The sequence below is a fragment of the Xiphophorus maculatus genome, chromosome 2 (genome assembly GCF_002775205.1).
Source record: "Xiphophorus maculatus strain JP 163 A chromosome 2, X_maculatus-5.0-male, whole genome shotgun sequence".
Lineage (NCBI taxonomy): Eukaryota > Metazoa > Chordata > Actinopteri > Cyprinodontiformes > Poeciliidae > Xiphophorus > Xiphophorus maculatus.
This window is the reverse complement of record NC_036444.1, coordinates 6,678,674-6,699,429: the sequence shown is the minus strand read 5'-3', so window position 1 is coordinate 6,699,429 and position 20,756 is coordinate 6,678,674. Positions and strand designations below refer to the sequence as shown.

The 20,756-nt window shown below is 37.7% G+C and overlaps 1 protein-coding gene across 7 annotated transcripts in view; it reads left to right on the top strand.

The window, feature by feature from the left end:
- Positions 1-13,751: 13,751 nt before the first annotated feature.
- The window catches only part of LOC102224296 (tight junction protein ZO-1-like), a 111,376-nt gene continuing 104,371 nt past the window's right edge, over positions 13,752-20,756 (top strand). For 5 of the 7 annotated variants that reach the window (XM_023348768.1, XM_023348770.1, XM_023348753.1 and 2 more), the window contains exon 1: positions 13,752-14,233. In XM_023348768.1, coding sequence (XP_023204536.1) covers positions 14,082-14,233 — 152 coding nt within the window. In that variant the 5' untranslated portion in view covers positions 13,752-14,081. The remainder of the gene's footprint in view (positions 14,234-20,756) is intronic. The other 2 variants (XM_023348764.1, XM_023348750.1) reach the window with 1 other exon arrangement.

Sequence of the window (20,756 nt, the reverse complement as noted above, 5' to 3'; positions counted from 1 at the left end):
TTTTTTAATCATTAATAATTGTTGAACTAAATATTTTACTCTGAATTTAAATTTGAATGACCCATATTAGAAAACAGCAACACTTATTTTAGATTTACTCTGTTATTATTATTATTATTATTATTATTATTATTATTATTATTATTATTATTATTATTATTATTATTATTATTATTATTATTATTCATATAGTTCAGAAAGGAAGTCAGTGGTATCAGTTATCGAGTATCACTACTGGTCACAGTTATAGTAAGATGAATGGAGCAAAGTACAGACTGGAAGAATCCTGGATTTCTCCGGTAGAATTTCAATCGGGCCAATCAGTGAACAGAAGGAGCCGTCGTAAACGATGACGTAGATTTTCTGCGCTGTTTTAGAATCGTAGTCCCCTGCAGTTTTAGCAATGGCGACGGAGGAAGTGAACAAAGTCATTCAGTCCGTGTTGGTCACGCTCCCAAATATTGAATTAACATTAACAGCCGCTCGGCTCTGCACGTCTCTCTTCTTAGTGGAGGCCGGTTGTTTACAGCGCAGGCCACGTCCGAAGTGGCGCATTTACATACGTCACGGGTAAACGTTAGCGATCGGATGAAATTCAAAAGTTGAACTGTCCACGGCTCTAGCAAGCAATCGCTTCTCAACGAAGCAAAACGTAGAGCAAGGGACTGGTTTTTACCAGGCTGCCTTTATAAGAGACAACAGCTCTAAACATACGAAGCATATTTACCTATTTTAACCCAAATCTGTAGGAACAGTTAAAATTAACTGCTTAGAGGTTCATCTATCTATTTAATCATGACACAATGTAAACAAAATTCTGATGATAAATACTTTTACAATGTACTTATCATTTCCCACCTTTTTGGCTGAGTGAGTTTCTGTAGGTAGGAGTGATGCCAAACCTACAGGATGAGGTGTAAATAAAGAAAATACTAAAATATTCCTCTGCATCCACAGATGGAGTCCCAGGACAGAGCAAGAAAGTGGGGTTCTCCGTACCCCCAGAGCAGCCTCTGTGTCCACCCCCAATGTACACGAATCCTATGTTCAACACAAGGTGAGCCCACAGTACATGTAACTAATTTCACATAAAATTATGAGGAAAAAAAAATCCAAAATGTTTTGAGAGTTCAATTGCATTGCTTTTTTTTTGACAATGCAAAAAAAAAAAGAAGCTGAAATACAAACATTAACAAATTGGTAAAATAAGGATAAATTGACTGCATAGGAGTAAATAACATTGCAAAACTCAAAAATGTGCCAATTATTTTTGGTGTAGTCACTAGTGCAAATATCTTAGTACACTTGAAATAAGATGAAATTTACAAGTCATGTTTCAGCTCAATATAGGAGATTGTGTAAGTTCCAGTTATAAGGGAAATAACAGCACTTACATTTTTTGGTGTCTGGAAAATGAACTAAGTTTCAAAAACCTCTGAAATGTAAAGTCACAACTGAAAGGCACTGTGTGGTCACCTAGCAACCCCAGCCAAACCCAGCCCGTTTCTTAGCAACCTCAGCCATTCACCTGTCAACCAAAAGATAAGTTCCAGCATGTTTGTTTGCACTGTGCAATGGCTGCTGGAAAAGTGTTTTGTTATTCCCTTACCATTCAGAAACCACTTTCTGCATTCTTGTTGGTTGTGCAGGAGGCTCCACTTCTGCTTTTCAAAGATGTACAGTTGTAGAATAGTTTTGTCTTAATTCAAGTGTACTAATTTAATTGTACTTGAAACTAGTGGTGCAAAGAAAAATACTTTGTAAGACTGTTTTTTCAATGTACAACTTTGATGGTTTTATAACTATTCATCTGTTTGATGCCATTTTGAATTGGGGGCATGACCAGCAGCAGCTTATCTGAATTTAAAGTGACAAGAGTCTCTAAACTTGCTCATTCTGAAATGACTGGATCATTACCTAAAAAGGATTTTGTGCAGAAAATGAAAATGAAATGTGTTTTGTATTGTCCATAGGCTATCCCAACCAAGAAAGAATAATAGGTCACCTTTAGAAATAAAAGAGGATGTGGGAGGAGGGAAAAGGTTGACACTAAAAATGAAAAAGAGGAGCATAAAATGAGATTCGCTGAGCCAGTCTCCTGAAGAACAACTAGAGGAGCTTCACTGCAGTCGATTGTGTCACTGTGTGTCAGCCCTTCGCCTCGTGAATGTGTCACGGCTGTGAGGCGATGTCTGTCCGGGGGTGCGTGTGTGTGTGTTGTATGTTGGACCTCTGGAGATCACTCTAACACTGCAGCCGAGTGCGGGGGGGCGTGGGGTCTTTACATGCAGTGCGAGTGTGTTTGGCAGTCTGACCGGCCATTGGGGGGCTGGGGTCACATGGATGTGATGGGACAGAAAAGCTGATATGCTCTCTAGACCGTTAAGGAGGCCTTTTTAATTTATGACAGCAAAGTCAGCGCAGAGACAGCCATCCCAGTGGTCTGTCCCTGGGTAGTGACACACAAACAGACAGGCTGACAGAAATAAACCAACACACACAACAAAGCATAGCAGCACACACTGCCAGAATGGTCACAGAGCTTCCACAGGAGATGCAGCTCGCTAACAAGGCAACGTAAGTCTGCTTAAAATTTAATGACATGCAGTTTTATTTGGGCTCATACCAAATGGACGCCCTTTGGACTGTAGCATCTTTCATATTAATTTGAAGAAGGTATGGGTTGATTTTTAGCTATTCAAAGTATTTCAAGACTAAAAGCACTATCTTTTGTTTGCTAATTCTTGGAAGAAGTAGGATGGAAACTGCCTAAAGTAATGGCTGCCTTATTATGCCAGAGCATGGCTTTGAATGTGTTCTGGTGTCAATTATCTGACCTGTGTGTTAGCGCCAAGTCGAGTTGGGTCTTTGGATATTTCTTCGATCCAAGTGGAAGCAGAGGCATATTATCAGCTGTGTGCGGTTCAGAAAGGCATTGCGTTTATTAGTTTTTGTGTCCGCCTCTTGTCCGTATCCTGCTGACTGGGAGCGAGTGTGCTGGATTTAATTACATCTCTGGGCTTCTGTTTCATGGGCCTGCTGGTTGCCAGATTGAACGGTGCCTCGCAAACGTCTCCATAACCTTTGAACCTTCTCACATTTTGTGTTTTATTGGGATTTAATGTGATAATCCAAGACAAATGGCAAGAGAAGGGATTTGTTGTTTTCAAATCTTTTACAAATAATAGAAATAGAAGTGGTTTTTACCGTCCCACAGTGGGAAAATTCAGGTGTAGCAAAGTGACAGGCAATCGAGGCACGTAGATTCACACAAAGATGAAAGTTTAAAAACAGGTAAACAAAATAAAATGTTTTATATACATATATAATAATAATTTATAAATATACTAATTTATATATATATATCAATTATAATTTATATATGTATATACAGTATTAATTTTATTTTTAATTTGCAATCATTATTATCAATTCAATAATTTAAATTAATATATATAAATCATTAATTTTATTTTTAATTTGCAACCATTGTACTTTATACATATGAGTTTTATATATAAGTCTTAAGTCCAAGTTAGGTGATTTCTATTTATATTTTCAGATTTTTATTAATATAAACAATATTCGACCATCTGAAAAGTCCGAAGTTATAGTCGGTTTCTTTGGGAGCAAAACGGAGTTCTTAGCTAGGGGAATTATTAAACCTTAAATTTACACCTGCTGATGTGTAGGACTGTAATTTGAATTAATACAATATTTTTTCTTAGTTGATAGGGCACCAAAACTGGCTCCAGCTCGTGGCCCTCATCTGTTTAAATACGGCCCTGTTTGGAAAGCATCACGGTTTTGTTAAGCTGAAAATCTGAGAGAGATTTTTTTTAAAGGCCAAATATGCCAGATTACTAAATCTGCGTCAATTCTCCCAGATGAACATCATCTGGCATGTTGGATAATGAACTCAAAACTCAGATCCATGACTTTGACATAAAGATTGTCTGTAAGGGCTGCACTGATGGGCCTGCAGAGGTCCCACGACTGGAGGAGAATCACCTTCGCCCTCCACCGTTTCTCTGGTTATTCTGCTATATAGTTATTGTGCTTCCTTAAGTTTTATTTAATAGTGTGAAATGTATGTATTTTGTAATAAGTGGGAAACTAGGTATCATTTACATATTCACAATAAATAATATGGGAAAAAAAGATGCTGAGCAGCTTTCCATTGACGTTTCATATTACATTAATGGCGTAAAATGGAATTATGAAAAGATGGTCGCTTAATGGAAACACGGCAAATTTGAAAAAAGTCAAATTTTTTGATAAAAAGATTTTGTGCTGACGCATTTTGCAAAACTTCAATGAAAACACTTTTTTCGCATCATATGAGTCATATGATCAACATCTGGATGTTACTAACGGTGGAAAAGACTAAGAAGATGACAGGAAGTGGCAGGAGGATGATGGCGCGGCGTGTTTTTTTTAACGACTTATCCTCATAACAAATTTATTAACGTCTGACTTTAATTGCATTTATTATTTAATGGAAACACTGCAATTGTGAAATTGTGTTTTTCAACATTAGAGGACTTGTTCCACCATCAGCACATTTAGCAGCACATACACAAGAAAAATTGACCGCACAGAGACCCTCCTCCTCGCTCTGATTGGGTGTTTTTGACTGGGAGTTGTGCATTTCTGAAGATATTAATTTTAGCAGTGGAAGGAGGTGGATGAGCTAGATTTTCTTTCACACTTAATCTCTTCTACTATCACAACATGGTGACAGTTTCAACAAATATGTAAAACACATATTATTTATAAAGGTTACATACGGAAGCTTTACGAGATATAAGTGTTTTTAAAACCACACACGCGAAAATGCAAGAGAAGATGTGCGATTATGCAGACAGATTGGAAAATGCTTTGCTTTTGTATCGCAGGATGTTTCTGCTGAAACCTGTGATTCAGGCGGTTATGCTAGGATCCTAGGCCTTGCATGCGTTTAAGCAGCTGCCTCCAAACATGAAGAAAATGAGATGCTGGCAGGTTGAAGAGAAGGTGGAGGAGGAGAGCAGAGATTAGCTGGAGCCGTGAGGTTATGCTTCCCTGGGCCGATGACTCACCTCGCAGCACACAGAGAGAGAAAGCACTGCGACAGCATCGAGGTGTGACTCTCTCTGCGAGCGTGTTTCATTACTCTTGGTCTTCTTGGTGCAGTGCATTCATGGGAAGAGGACTTTCTCCGTGAACTCCTTTGTTTGGCGCAAAAGCAATAAATCACAGCCTTACAGCAGGCAGCGGGTTCTTGGGGCTCTCATCCAGGTTTGTCTCCGCTGGGAGCAGCCTCTGAGTCCTACAAACCAACTTTGATGATTTTTTTTTTGTGTGCTGCAAGGGATAAAGTAGATGAGCAAGTCTGAGGACACGAAAAAGAAGGGCAGCCCCGTCTGTCCTATTTACGTTCTAAAATAAAGTACCTTAGTGTGTTATTAGCACACACGTGTGCCTTTGCGTGCCGGTGTGAAGCTACGGCGTGTGTGTGAGCGTGTGTGATGTACAATAAAAGATGTCAGCAGTAGGTTCTCATGTGAGAAGGGTAATGATGGGGCAGGCTGCTCAGAGCCATTACTGTAGAAATGCAGAAGGAGGGGGTGCCAATGTGAAATCAAAGTGCTGCAGTGGAGGGTGCATGGATATGCAGTGGGCTTCAGACTGCAGTACAGCCACTGACCCACTGCTGTGTCAGAGCTTCCCCACTGACACACTACCACTGGTTTCCATGCACTGCAAAAACACTAAATCCTAACAGGCATTTTTAGTCTAGTTTTATCTTAGTACACTTGAAATAAGACAAACTAACTTATAAGTAATTTTTCAGCAAAATATGAACCTATTTTAAGTCAATAATTCATTAATATTGATGAAAAAGTACTTGTACAATTGGCAGATTATTTTACTCTTGAGGCAAAGATGTGTTTTTATAAGTGAAATAATCTGGAAATAGTACCAGTACTATCTTGCTAAAAAGTTACTTGTAAATTAGTTTGATTCTATGGAATATTAGCACCACACTAAGAAATTTTAAAAAATTTAATTATGAAAATGAAGTTGAAATAATGCAAAAATAAAGTCAAAGTATTACGGGAGTAAAGTCTTAATTTTATTACTTTAATCTAGAAATAGTATGACTTTAATCTCATTATTTTGACTTTACTCTAGTAGAACTTTATTCTCATAGCTATTTTGTTTTTTCTTTCTTAGTTTGGTCCTAATACTCCATCATAGTTTGGTTTTATTTGAAGTGTACTATAATATTTGCACCAGAAACTGGTAAGTTTGTGTATTTTTGCAGTGTATCTTCAGAAATCTGTGTGTAAGTGACTGAAGGCAGGAGGCAGACACAGACAGGGAACTTCTTAGCAGTTTTTCCATCCACTAATGGCTGCCGTGTCTCTATCAGATGATGTTCACTGTCTAATTATTCAGGAGTTTTGTCTCAGTGTCGTCCTGGTTAATAGGAGGAGACACGATGCTGTGCTGGTGGGTTTGTTGGAGCGGAGCTTTGCTCTGATGATTTTATTAGTGGGTTATAAGTTAGCCGCTGATGTAGCTAACAACAGGCAGTGACATTTTTGCCAGCCTGCATCAGGGTTATTATAGCTTTTGAGTTTTTCATTATAGTTTATAGTTTTATTTCATAATGACGTCTTGCTTGCCTAATTTAGTTCGCTTTCGTTAAACTTTAGAGTGTGATAGTTTTATCTGTTACTGTTAAATATTGTTTGGTTTTTATTGTAGTAGTGGTTTTAGGTTTTTTTATACTTTGGTTAATTTTTAAGTGCACTATTCAAAAAAGTCAAAGTGTTGTCTTGTGATTATGTTTGCATTGATTGGGTCACGATACCATTTTCATTTATTGTTGAACAAACTGACTCTGGGGTTTTCTCACTTCTTTTGCCGACAGCATTTTGAGGACTAGCGCCGCCAGGATGAGAATAAAGTACCGTAATTTGTCAACAGCTGATGTAAACTCCTAGTGTCAAGGGGAAAAAAATCATAATTTCACATCAGTTCAGTATTCCCAATTAATTAAATTTTTGTTTATTTCAGCTAACAAAAATGTTTTGTCAATTTCAGTTTGGTTTTTATTGGTTTAGTTAACTATAACAACATTTTATATTAAATTGTTTTTAGTCTAAAACCACCATTAGCTATTATTATTCCACCTGAACTCCACATTTCAGTTTTGACTCTGAAACTATCCATCTACCCACTGGGGATTTTTGATGTGGGCGGTGGCCCAGGGCGGCACTCCAAAGAGGAGGGGCATCCAAGGACTAGAATTTTCTTCTTCTTCATTATTATTATTATTATTATTGAACTTTATTTCACCAGGAAAATGCCATCAAAATTTAAAAAAATATCCTGACAGCAACACACAGTTTGCAGAACATTCAAAGCAAAACAGTAAAACTTAGCATCGTCATAAATAAATTAGTTAGCTTAGCTAGAGTTCCTCCCAAGTTCAGTTTGGATTTAGGCATCGAAAGTAAAAGTAAGTTCTCACAATGAAGAGAATGTCCTTCGGTGGACTTTCTGTTTATTTACAAAACAAGTAAAGGAGCCATGTACATATGTTCAAACAACTGGACTAAAGTTATATGAAAATCAACAAAGTAGGCCTCAAAAAACTTCCCCTTGAATCTAAGTTGAAGGTCTTCTGATCTATAAAACGTCCTACTCCAAAGTATATTTGTGAGATATTCACTTATTTTACCAACGTTAGGATACTGGGTGTTTGCTATATGCTTACAAAGTCTGCTACATACTTTAAACTGCTTCTGATTTTCTGTTGCTGTATTATTTTTCTTTCTGCAACTAGTAATATACATGCAAGATTCACTTTATAAAAAAGGTTTTATGCAGAAATACACCACCTTCTATCACATTTACATGTTAATATATTGTATTTTTCTTTTTTCAAATCTGTGAATTTAGGCCACAACAATGCCTTTCTCCCCACTCTGCATCGCCTCTTTCTTTTTCTTATGCATACAGATAACATTAGAAACCCTCTAACCAGCAGGTATGGATGAGTGAATTCTTGAGCTTATATTTGGGTTCATCTCATGCCCTGGAGGATTTTCTGCTTCCAGTCACTCGGAAATAACCATTTTGGCAAGCGCACAAAAGACTGAATTAAGTTTCACAAGATGCTGGATGCTCATTTACATGCATTGTATTAGTAAGAATGTGAAGGTTTCTTAAAGGTAACCTATTATGCTTCCGTGAACAAGCTACGATGCTAAACATGATTATTGCATATTTTTGGACAAAATCATTCTTAGACAATGAGATTTCAGTCTGCTCAGTTCTGCCTGTTCTGAGTTGTTTTAGGGTGTCCTGTCACTTTAAATCCAAATAAACTGCTTGTGGCCACGCCCCCAACTTAACATTTAAAATCACGTGAAAATGGCTGCCAACAGATGCTAAATGGTAAGTCAACAGCCAAACACTTGTCATGTAGAGGTTAAACCAACTGATCAGACATCCTGGAACTCAGCTTGGGTTGCTAGGTGACGGGCTGGGGTTGCTAAGAAACGGGCTGTGCTTTGGGGAGAGCTTGCTGATTTGTGACCTTACATTCAGAGTATTCATTTTTCCAGGCACCAAAAATCATGAACATATTGCCAAAAAACAGCAGAGTAGTTTTTTTTTTTGTTTGTTTTGTTTTTTTAAGCGCTTGAGCTGTTTATAACTTTACTGCAATATTTGCTGGTCTATTTTGTATACAGTCACAAATGTCAGTTTAAAATTTCACATATGTGCACATTTAAAGAGCCTCAGTGAAAACTGAATATTTATATATTCTTAACTCTTTGGTGCAACTTAAAATGGATTTATTCACTACTTATGTCTGTTTTTATAAGGTTGAGATGGAACGGCACTGAAAACGGCTCTTTGTGAACCATTCAGACCAACACAAAAAAGACACAATCAAAACGGTCAAATATGATTTTATTACCCCGTGAAAATAACACCCAAATAGTTTGGATGTATTTTTTATTTATTTCCTTCTTACGGAAAGTTTCTGTTTATGTCTTAGAACAGATGGAAAGAGATGGGAAGCCCATGTTTGGCCTGTTTTACTTTTGCATTTTGCACAGAGGTTTGTGGTGCATTTCTATCCTTAAAAAAAATTATATAAAACTTCAGATATCTCACAAACGAGATACATATAAAAACCTTAAGAAAACCTTACATTTTAGCAAAACGTTCGGCGGCCACTGTAAGAAAGACTTTTGGTATTCAATTATGCCGCGTTCTGCGGGAGAACGCAAAACCTATTACAAAGGAACACAAAAGTTTAGCGAGGTAACACAAAGGGAAAAAAAATCCTCCATGGCCCCGTAGGGGGCTCCGAACAGTAAAACCCAAATGGAAGTATAAAAATGTGCAAAAAATAAATTTTGCACAGTAGGTCCCCTTTAAACACCTCAACTTATTAGAAAAATTTAATTTTATCTCAGTTTAGTGACCTGGAATATGATTTACATGTCTCATTTGTGCCTGCTTACATATATTTGGTATGTGAACAAAATGAATTTCTGCTTTACTACTACAGTCTGTCTGCATATGGAAATGTGTGACTGTTTCCATTTGTTTCAAGAGCTGTCCCGCCAGATCAGTGTTTCTTTCTTAGATAGATAGCTTCCATCTATCTGGCCCGGCTGCTTAAATCTGTCAGGTGAGAGTGAGGGAAGCACCTCTCAAACTCAGGTGACAAAGCAGCTCACTCCTCTAAGACCTCAAAGTCTAGACTAATCGACTTACTGTGGAGCTCTGAGGGGCACCAGTGTGTCAGTCTATTGACTGGAAAGCAACCGGCTCCAGCCTCTGTTTGCTGCTGATGACAGGTGCTGTGGGCCCAGTCCGCTGAAGAGCAGCAGCTGTGCACCGAATCTCCTGCTCAACAAACTCTGAGTCGCTGTGATGCAGACTGACGCCCGTCTCCATAACAACGAGTTCAGGTGTTGCTGCAAATACATAAACAAATCTGGAAAAGGAACTTGTGAATTTTTGTAGAAGAATTTCACTACATGAACAACTTAATAAATGAAATTAATTGTTTAAAGCTGTAACTTTTTATAAAAAATGTTTTTTTTACATATTTGTTAAACCTATCACCGTGTTGTGACAGTCTTATATGACACAGATCATTTTGAATACATTTGTCTTTCTCCATGGGTTGCTGTTGCTGTCTGAAGAAAATCAACCAATCAGAGCCTCGAGGAGCATCTTAGCGCTGTCAGTCATTCTTGTGAATGCGCTGCTAAATGTGCTAATGGTGGAGAAACAGTTCACCGTTCCAGGAAAAACGTTTATTCACCACCATCAGTGCTAACATTCCCGATGGGGAGAAGCTGTATTGTAGCAGAGAGCATGAGCCTGATTGACAGCGCTAAGACCCGCCTCCTGGCTCTGATTGGTTGTTTCTAGTTTTTGGGAGAAGGCAGAAGATATTTTCTTTTTCGTTTTTTCACAGATGATCTGTCTGATATCATACTGTCATGACACATTTTTTATATAAAAGTTACACACTGCAGCTCTAATGAATGAATAAAAAAAATCTTCTTTCCTGTCATAATTCTTGTCTTTTGGGGGTTTGGCTGCTGGTTTGGGATCGTTTTATTTGGCTTATTTATGCGTCATAGTTTCTGCCATATCAGTTATTTCCTTGAGGTCTATTTTCATAATTTGTTGTTTTGGTCCTGTCTGTGTGTTTATTTCATTTCTGGTCCGTTCATATTCTGTTCAGTCACCTGTATTCATTATTGCTCAAAAGGTCTTGCCATATAAGATAATTCCTTATTTATTGTTAGATTTTTTTTTTTTTTTTTTTTTTGTGTATTTCTATTTAGTTTATTTAGATTTGTGTTTTCCTTTCTTGGTTTATTGTTAAGTTGTCTTTAGTTTCACTCATGTTATTTAGTCTAGCTCTCCTTTCTACTGTATTTATGCTCAAAAGTATAAATATCACTCATGCCATTTACATCCCCAGTCACTCTTGAAAAAGTCAAGAGTGTATATTATGCTTATAACAGTATTTTCCTTGTCTCCGATCTCCTTTTGTCAAACATAGCTGTTTTGGATCATCCTGTAAATTGAAATATAACCTTTATGTTATGTTTAAGTAACAGAAGCTGAACTTAAATTATGATTTTAGTTGTTAAGAAAAAAAAACATATCCTAACCAATTGGGCTCAATGTGAAAATATAATTTTCTCTTATGTTAAATAATGCTATAGATGTGATTAGCCACTTCTTTTTTGTTGTTTTGTTTCATGATACACACACTGATAACTGCAAATAAATAGGGCCCGTCTGACAACATGAAGTAGGCTGGAAGATCTCAAAAAGCAGCACATTAAGTCCCAAATTTAAAGAAATTCAAGAACGGATGAGAAAAAGGACAGATATCCATCAATCAAGAAAGGGTTAGCGTTCAGATCAACGACTCCAGTCCAGGCGGTCACAGAAGAGCTGAGAGCATCTGAAGCGCTACAGGCCTCATTTACCTCGGCTACAATCAGTGATCATGATTTAACAGTAAGAGGCGGAGCACAAATAGGGAAAAAAAAACACTGCTGACCAAAAGCTTGACAAGAAACTGAAGAGAATAAAAACTGAAATAAACACAGAGGGAACTAAACAGAAAACAAATTAGCTTTTTATAAGCAGAAAACTTTGCAGAGATCCAAGAAATCCTTTGTTCTTCAACTTAAAATTAATGAAATCTCACAACTTGGTGGATTATTTATATTCTGCAAGTTATGTTTAAAATACAGAATAGTATCATACCAGCACATTTGCAAAAAAGATTTATTAAAATTTATTTCATCAAATAAATGTTCACTTCTTGCTACTTCTTTTCAAACAGACGAGTGGTGGTAAACGAATAATTTAATTCTCTCTCCCACTGATTGCTTGTTCTCTTGTTTTTTAAAACCTGTTTGTAATAAATAATTGTGAAAAGATAAATAAAAATAAAAGAGATAGCATTTATAATTGGAGAGGGTCAGAAAAAGCAATATATATGTATATAAATAAATGGAACTTTATATTTACATTTATGGAATAATCTGTCTAATGAAACCAAGGAGAAAGGATAAATTTTTACTTTTAAGGAAATAATAAAACAATATTTTATTAAGGCATAATGAAGTATATTGAGTGCTATATCATTACAAAGATCATGTTTTTCGTTCACTATTGTATCTTTTACATATACATTTAGCCTGTTTTGTGTTTAAAGCTGTTTCTAAATGGATGGCTAATTGGTGCTTAGTTGCTAAACTGTAGTTTAGCAAATAGACGTTTTGAAAAGATTTTTTTCTTCAAGCTACTCCTTTTCACTCAAAATTTTTGTTTATGTCAACATGTGACATGCTCATTTTAAACTGAAAATGAATCAAGTAAATCTTATGAAACTAAAAAGTAAAGACTAACGCAGTATGAAGTTGTCAAAGGTTTAGTAGCTTTTGATTAATTTTTGTCTTGCCAAATATAATCGTAGGAAACAGTCTGTTCCCCTTCTGTGTAAGCCCTGCAGGGCCTGTGTGTGTCCAGTGATAGTTTATAGATCTACTTTCTTATGGCAATCTTTTTTTCCTCCCAGTTAGAAATTCACTAGCAAGAGGAGAACCGTCTGCAAAGCAGCTGTTTGGTGTTTGTGAAAGATGCCTAATCGCCTGTCCATATGAGGCAGTTGTCACCATTGGCAACATATATCAGGGTAGCGCAGTCGCCCTAGGAATAACACTTGCAAATGTCACTAATGTAAACTTGTAAAGTTTGATTATGTAAACAGGAACTCCTGAGGATAGCCTTCTGAAAGTATAAACAAAACAGAGGAAAGAAGAAGAAGAAGACGGGAGTAACGTAAAACAATCCGCGCAGGCCTCGATGTGTGGGAAGCAACCGATAAAAGGAGAGGACAGCTCAGATTTAGAGCAGAAATGTTGCTGCTGTGAGGCAACGGTGACAACCACAACACCGCCGAGCAGCGCTCCAGAAATAAATGTTAGTTTGGCACGTGTGGAAATACTCAAATATTTTATCAGTGTTTGTCTGGTGATAATCTTGAAATATCTTTTGTAAATTTCTTAACAAGACCTAGAATATTCTGCTATATGATTGAATCATTTAAAGCATGCAAGCTATTCAATGTGTGAAGCCACTGGTTATGGTCTGATTGCATCCTATATATATATATATATATATATATATATATATATATATATATATATATATATATATATACTGTATATATGTTTTTTTAATCTAGTTATTTCAACTTTAATCTTGCAATACATGCAACAGCAACACAAAAAAACCCTTCTTCTTTCATTTCATTTTTCTCCAACTGGCCCTTTACAGAGGGGACCACGGTGCTCAGGGAGATCTCAGTTCCCAGCTACGCCCCTGTTGCAGCTTCCCCTGCTTCCGGGAACTATTGCGTAACACCAAGCGTCTCCGCTTTCTCCACAGGAGAGGCGAGGTGTAATTTATTTAGGCAAACTTTGGGCTTCCCGAACAGATAGTACAGCATCTCTGAACGACTCCAAGCAACCTCCCTCTCTTCCACGCTCCTCCTCCCTTCTGATTACACTGTACACACGCGCACAAACACACGCGTGCGCGCGCCCCCCTCGTCCCCCCTCCACGCACCCACGCGCGCGCGCGGACGCCTGGACGCTGCAGCGTTTTTAAGAGAGTGTTTCCAACCTTGGCTAGGAGGGAGGGAGGAGGCAGGAGGAAGGAGATAATGTCCAAATCCTGACCGTGTGCATTATTTTATATATAAATATATATTACAAAAAAACCCCCCACCTCAACAGCTCGCTGATAAATAACCAATCGAATGGATCGGCGGTCCGGTTCCGAGCGCTAGAGCCCGGCCAGCGTGTCATTGCAGACATGGGTCGCAGCGGTACGGCACCTTTCGCTCAGCTCCTTGGGGAGTGTTTTCACTGTCAGTCCTTCAGCGCTGGAAATGGCGTTGTGATGCTGAGCGCGGAAGACGCAGCGGAGGCGGATGCCAAGAAGGAATAGAGAAATATATGATCACCTGCGCTTTTCTTTGGGTTGGATTTTTAGTAGCGGTGGACAGTACCATGGTGAATTACCAGAAATACATTACTGTTATGCAGCTGGCTCTGGGGGTGACCGCTGTCAACAAAGAACATTGTCTTCCACCCAGGAAGCGAATGTGGTGAGTATGATGAATCTTGGTGCGGATCAGGATGATGATGATGTGATGCAGGTTTGGTTGGAGGGTAGGTGGAGTTGGCGGTGTTGTTCGCCTTCTTTACGTCTCGTCTTTATGAGACGAATAAAAAAGAAAGAAAAATGTAGCCGGCTCATTCTGTGGAATGACATAATACTCCTATCAGGCACTGCAGCCAGCCTGCTGCACCGTGTTGCAACCATCACACCTACGCCGTGTGCTTGTGCATGAGTGCTCTCCGTCAGTTTGTAAAGTTGGATGTAGTAGGGGTGAAGCCATGTACTCATTCATTGTTTCGTCGCCTCATAACTTCATGTGTCCAGCCCTCTTCCTGCTTCACTCCCCTCCTCTGTGACTGATTAATAAAAACTAAAGCATGAAACATCATCTTCTCTTTCCTGTGTCTGTAATAAACATCACTTTGCCTCCAGCATGTGTTTGTGTCCTGTCTGTCCACCACACCAGTGTCCTCATTACTCCACTTTTAATGCAATCTCCACCTTTCACTTTGCTCCTGTGGCCTTGTCTGTTTGTTTACTTCGAGGCAGCTTTCCCCTCTTACTCCTCTTCTTCACTGTAAAGCGGATTGCCGCGACGTGTGTGACACTGGATCCCTAGTTATAGCTGGATTACTATCTTGTTGAAAGCAAAGACAGTTAATAAGGACTCAGCGGTGCCCTGATAGTGATTTACACAAAGATCCCCTAGACATGGCTTCATTGTATGAGAAGCTCTACAGTTATCATCACATCTAGAACCCAAACCCAACAGTGACATAGAACCTGGACTAGCTTTAGTGGAAATTTTAACATCAGCTTTTTACAAGATAAATGTAAGCTAATTAATGGTCATGTTAATTTTGTACCATGTCCTCAAAGGCTGTTTGTGCCACAATGTATTGATGAAACCCATTAATATACTGATCAAATATTAATAGATATCGATAAGATCTTAAAGTTAAATAAGTCCTTCCAGAATTTCGTGATTTTTGGGGAAACTTTTTGCAATTAAAATCACGGATTTGCGGTACAAATTTAGACACATTTGCAAGAAAAATTTTAATATTTGTGTTTATGTTTGACATTAAATGTGACTTTTTGTTACTCTGTATTGATCACAGACTACACCCTAACATCAAGTAAGGCTGAGGAAGAAGTGTCGCAAAAGTAAAAAAATACTGCCGCCTGCAGGTGGGAGTTTGCATCACATAAGCCCCATGTTTTTGACTAATTTAGCGTAAAATTTTCAGTAAACTCACAGTTATGCATTAGCATGAAAAACTGCAGGGATCTGTTAATTTTGCATGAATTTGCGCAAAACAAATGGAGGGATTGAAGGATGTAATTTGGTGACTTGAATCTAGAGGGCCACATAAAAAGTTGTGGCGGACTGAGTTTGGACCCCAGGCCTTGAGTTTGACACATGTGATGTAGAGCTAAAAAGCACAAGTAGTCAAAAAGATGGGAACCCCCAGTAAAAACTAAACTAGAATCCAGTACTTAATGTTCCTTAACGCTTTAAAAAGTAGCTCAGAATTTTTTGAAGTGCGGTTCTGTTATCAGTTTATAAGCGTGTTGTTGCCTTCATTGAGTTTAAATCCAGAACAAGTTGTCCAGGAAGCAGAAACTGATCTGGATCTCTGAAACATCATAGCAGGTTTTCACCATTGTCTCCAACGGTCAGTTATTTAACAAAAAACCTAACAAATATTTAAACTTGAATCATAGACACGATAGGATGCTTCATCAGCAATCAGAACATTAAGAGTAGCAGTTTGATTAAAAGTAAGGCAGTGATAAAAAAAAACAAAAAAAACCCAATAAATTAGCTTTCACTTACATTTCTAAAAGATTTTTGTTTTTGTATTTTTTGTTTTATGTCAGAGTAACAGATAGGATAGGAACTATTTTACATGCTCAGTTCATGTTTCACACAGGAAGATAATTGTTGGCGGACTGCCTCCATCCTTAGTTCCCTTGTAACTTATCTCTGCTCTCTGTAATTCTCTTTATTTTACCATCTAGCACATCATGATGACAATTTAAAAAGTCATAAAGTAGATTTAGCATCTTTTGGTCTTGGCACATGTTAGAGAAGCTCCTTCACTCTGGAAAATCATTGGTGGTGCATCACTTCCCACTTCCATTTCCTGTAAAAATAATAACTTGTTAATTTGCAAAACTGTTTTATACATGCAGAATGCTACTCTGTTTTGGACCCATTGAGCCTAAACAGCTACGTAATAGTTACTCAGTCTTTGTAGTTAAGTACTTTCGCAAGTTATGAAAAAAATAGTAACTGAAATGCTTAAATCTCACATTAAGGTGTTGCACCTTTAGCTTATATCACAGTTTTCATCAGGGATCTACAAACCATAGCTGCAGAGCAACAAGTAGCTTTGGCTTTGTGGATTACGTGATAACATTGCCCTGATTTTTTGTTTGTTTGTTTTCATTTTTCATTATTTTGTTTGGTGCCCCCATGAAATCACACTGACCTGATCATTTTAGTCTAGAATTGCCACTGAATGTACGATCACTGATCTTCTGTTGACTGTAGCTGAATAAAACACCAAAACAATTCTCTGTAATGTTCTCCAGTTAGATATTATTTACTGGAGACACATAGATACACTTAATTTTAGTAGATTGAGTAGATTTTAGAAAATAGCTTCAATTCATTGGTTGTCAGAGTGGGTACAAAACGTCCTCCTGTAAGGATGAATGCTCTGTACAAAATGTCCCATCTTTTTTCTACCCAAATAATTCTAGTGTTGAACAGCCAAAAAAAAGAACGGCGGTACAAAAGGCTAAGACGAGACATAACCTGACCCTGAAAGAAAATAATAATGTGCTTCTTTGTAAATGCAAAGAAGTCGGTGACAACTTCTCAAAGGGGACCTGTTATGAAAATTCACATTTTGCATGTTTTTATGCTTCCGTTTTAGTCACAACTGCTTCTAAAACCACCTGCCGTTTCTTTGGCAATATGGTAATGTTTTATTGGTGTCTGGAAAATGAGCCATTTCAAAAACCTCCCGATTGTTAAGTCACAATTAACAGGCACTGCGCCGTTACCTAGCAACCCAAGCAGAGTTCCCGGATGTTTATTCAGCTGGTTTTACCACTGTGTGCGCTGTACAACGGCTGCTGGAAAAGACAAGTTGTTGTTGGCTTACCATCCAGAAACCACTTGTTGCATTCTTGTTGTTTGTGCAGGAGGCTCCACTTCTGCTTTTCAAAGATGTATGATTTTATAATAGCGCATCTGTTTCAGTCATTTTTAGGTAATGCAAGCGTTGATTTGGGGGGCGTGGCCAGCAGCACTTTATTTGGATTTAAAGCAACAAGACGACCTAAAAGAGCTCATTCTGAAAGGAGCTCAAAATCGGCAGAACTCAGCAGATTAAGAATAATTTTGTGCAAAAAAATTTAACGTTTCGTATAACCCATAGAGTTTTTCAAACCTGTTAAAGAAAAAAACAATAGATCACCATTAAAGATCCTTAAATGTCATTAATATGAGCATATAAGATGTTTTGAGATCTTTTTGAATTTATAAGAAATTTTTCCACTCTGTATATTTACATTTTTCAGTCACAGTAAAAATAGAACCGACATTTAGGCTTCAATCTTCAACCAAACATCCATTTTATTTTTAAACAGAAGAATTTGTAAACTATGAAAGACGTATACATCAACAAACTAGAAATGTGTGAATAAATTAAGATTTCTAGTTTTTTTCTAGGTTTAGTGTAATTATGTTTTATATATTCTGACCACCATCTTCTTTAAAAAAAACTCAACATTGTGATGGCACTGAAGTCAAAATGTTGCTGTAACCTCAGCAGGGGGTCAAAGACTTATCACATGCAGCTTATTAGCTTTCAGTCTCCTTGGCTGGTCATATTCTTTAGTCGTCGTCTTATTAGCCTAATTGCCCTTCGAGAAGAAGATGAGGGGTTTCACAGAAACTGGGGGCTCCTTTCATGTGTCAGCTCTTATTGTTGTTTTCAGCCTTCCGTCTCCATTATCAAGCTTATTGTCAAAGAGGCTGTTTTGTTTCATCAGCAATGTGCTAATACAAAAGGGCCAAGCTTGTTAAGTAGAAAACTTTTAATAGGTTGAGTGAAGGGCTGTGACCCTGGTCAGAGGTATTTGAGGATACATTTTGCATGAGACTTTAGAAAACTAGATCCTTAACTGGTGTTTTGTTTCATACTGTGTGTGGAGAAATGCCTTACACATTTGTTAAAGGGGGATTATTCAAAATTTACGTTTTGCATATTATTGTACATCTCTGCTGCTTCTAAGAACTGCTTCTAAGAGTTTAAAAAACAACCAATCGTTTTTAAGCAATAAGTTAATGTTTCCTGCTGTCTGGAAGAGGAGCAGAAAACCTCTCTGCTCCTAGCAACCCAAGCTAGGAACTTGGGTTGCTAGGGTGCTTATCACCTAGCAACCAGGTTGCTGGTGACTGGCAGAGTTCACCTAGCAACCCAAGCTGAGCTCCAGCACATTTGGTCAGCTGGTTTTACCACTGTATGTGCTCTACAATGGCTGCTGGAAAAGATAAGTGTTTGGTTGTCGACTTAACCAATCAGAAGCAACTTGCTACATTCTTGTTGGTTGTGCAGGGGGCTCCGCTTTTGCTTTTAAAAGATGTACAGCTGTATAATTGCGCATCAATTTGCAGCCATTTTCATGCTGCAGCCAGCAGGAGCTTATTCTTATTTAAATTTAAAGTGACAAGTGTTGAGAGTAAATAATTCTGTGTTTTCCTTCTATGTCTTTTAGCTAGTTGCTAAGCTAAAGCTAGAGGAAAGGACATCTTAGGAAATGTAAATGAGAGCTATGGGTAGAGGAATGGACACACTAGGGAATGCCCTCTTTGGGGCGTGACTTAGAAAGGGCTAACAAAGGAGATCACAAACTCTTCTGGGGTGCCATTTTGTCTGTTACCTTCTAAAGGTGGCAGGTCATAATGGACCAGCTGTATTTTGGTATTAATAAATGGAATTCATGAATTCAACTGACTCTTCTTGAACCTCGTACATCAAGAACTCAGCATGGAGAATGGATAATTCTCCACACAAGACACTCTGAAAGGAGCTCAAAATAGGCAAAACTAAGTAGAATCTCCTCATGTAAGAATGATTTTGTGCAAAAATGTAAAAAGAAAACACGTTCTTTACAGCCCAAAGACCAATTCTAACTTGTACAAGGTTTTATATGGTGTGTCTGGTTGTTTCAGTCTGGTTTAATGTAAATACAGATGCTTGATATTTCACTCCTTCAAAATTTTATACTTTCCTTTTTTTTCAGTCCGCCACAGGACATTTTGCAGCGATAGAACATTGAGGAACAAAATGTTCCCCAATGTTCTCCATTTTACCTGCTTTGATAAGCAATAATTTAAAATAATTTTCTATGATCTAGAAAATTATCAACTGGTTGTGGGTTACTTGTGGTTATGTAGGTTCAATCAGGGAGCTTTTCAGTTCCCCTGTTAACTGGCAATCAATGGAACTAATGTACATTTAAATCTACATCTATCGGGGGTTCACATTTTTTGCTGAAATTTTTTCCCCCTAGATTTATGAAAACATTTAATTAAGCGTAAGAAATGAAAGTAGGAAGGGGTAAAAATGGCAACGTGTGATCAGAAATGGTTGAAAGGTTGAATTCACCCAGAACCATATTAATTGTGACAAACTGTAACTGCCAAACTGTTGCTAAATATTGCAAATTAATTATTTTTTCTTTGATTCATCACAATGAAGTTTATCAGAACAGTCAGTTCTTATCACTCGGCCTGAGTAAGATCCAAACTTTTTACTAAAAAATCTGCTTTTTCTTTCATGTCAAACCCTCTCGTATCCAAAGCGAGAGAGCAGCTGAAACATTATTGCTCTTAACTCACCAGTCCGATACAAGTAAATTTGGCAAAACCCCGAGGGAGTGCAATGACATGAATGTGCTGTGATGTTGACTTGTACACCGAGGTCATGTGTGATTGGTGTGGATGTCCAGAGGTCAGCGTGTAGAGGCCCTGTAACTGTGGCACAGCCTGGGGGCAAACAAACGGTCGACTGATAGTCTAAAAACTGGCGTCTGCATCAAACGGAGCATAAACTCACACTTTGTAGAGGACAAAACTGATAAAAACATCTAAATATCTGAAGGAATCCTCTTTATCTTCTCTCTGCAAGAAATAAAAAAAATTTGGCCATCTGAAACTTTTTCTAATATATTTAGGGTGAGATTTTCTGTGGCGAGTTTATATCTTCTTAGAAGGAAAATGTCAAGTACAGCATAAATAATTTTTCTTTAGTTATCCTTTATTTTATTTCAAGTTTTTACTCTAAAACAGACTTTGGCTCACCCATCCATTACATTTGGCTAAGCAAAGAAAAGGTTGTAGAAGAAAATATTACTTACACGCAAATGTAAAATATTATTTTACTTATTGCTATGCAGAAATTTTTTAATTGGGAAAAACAGGAAGA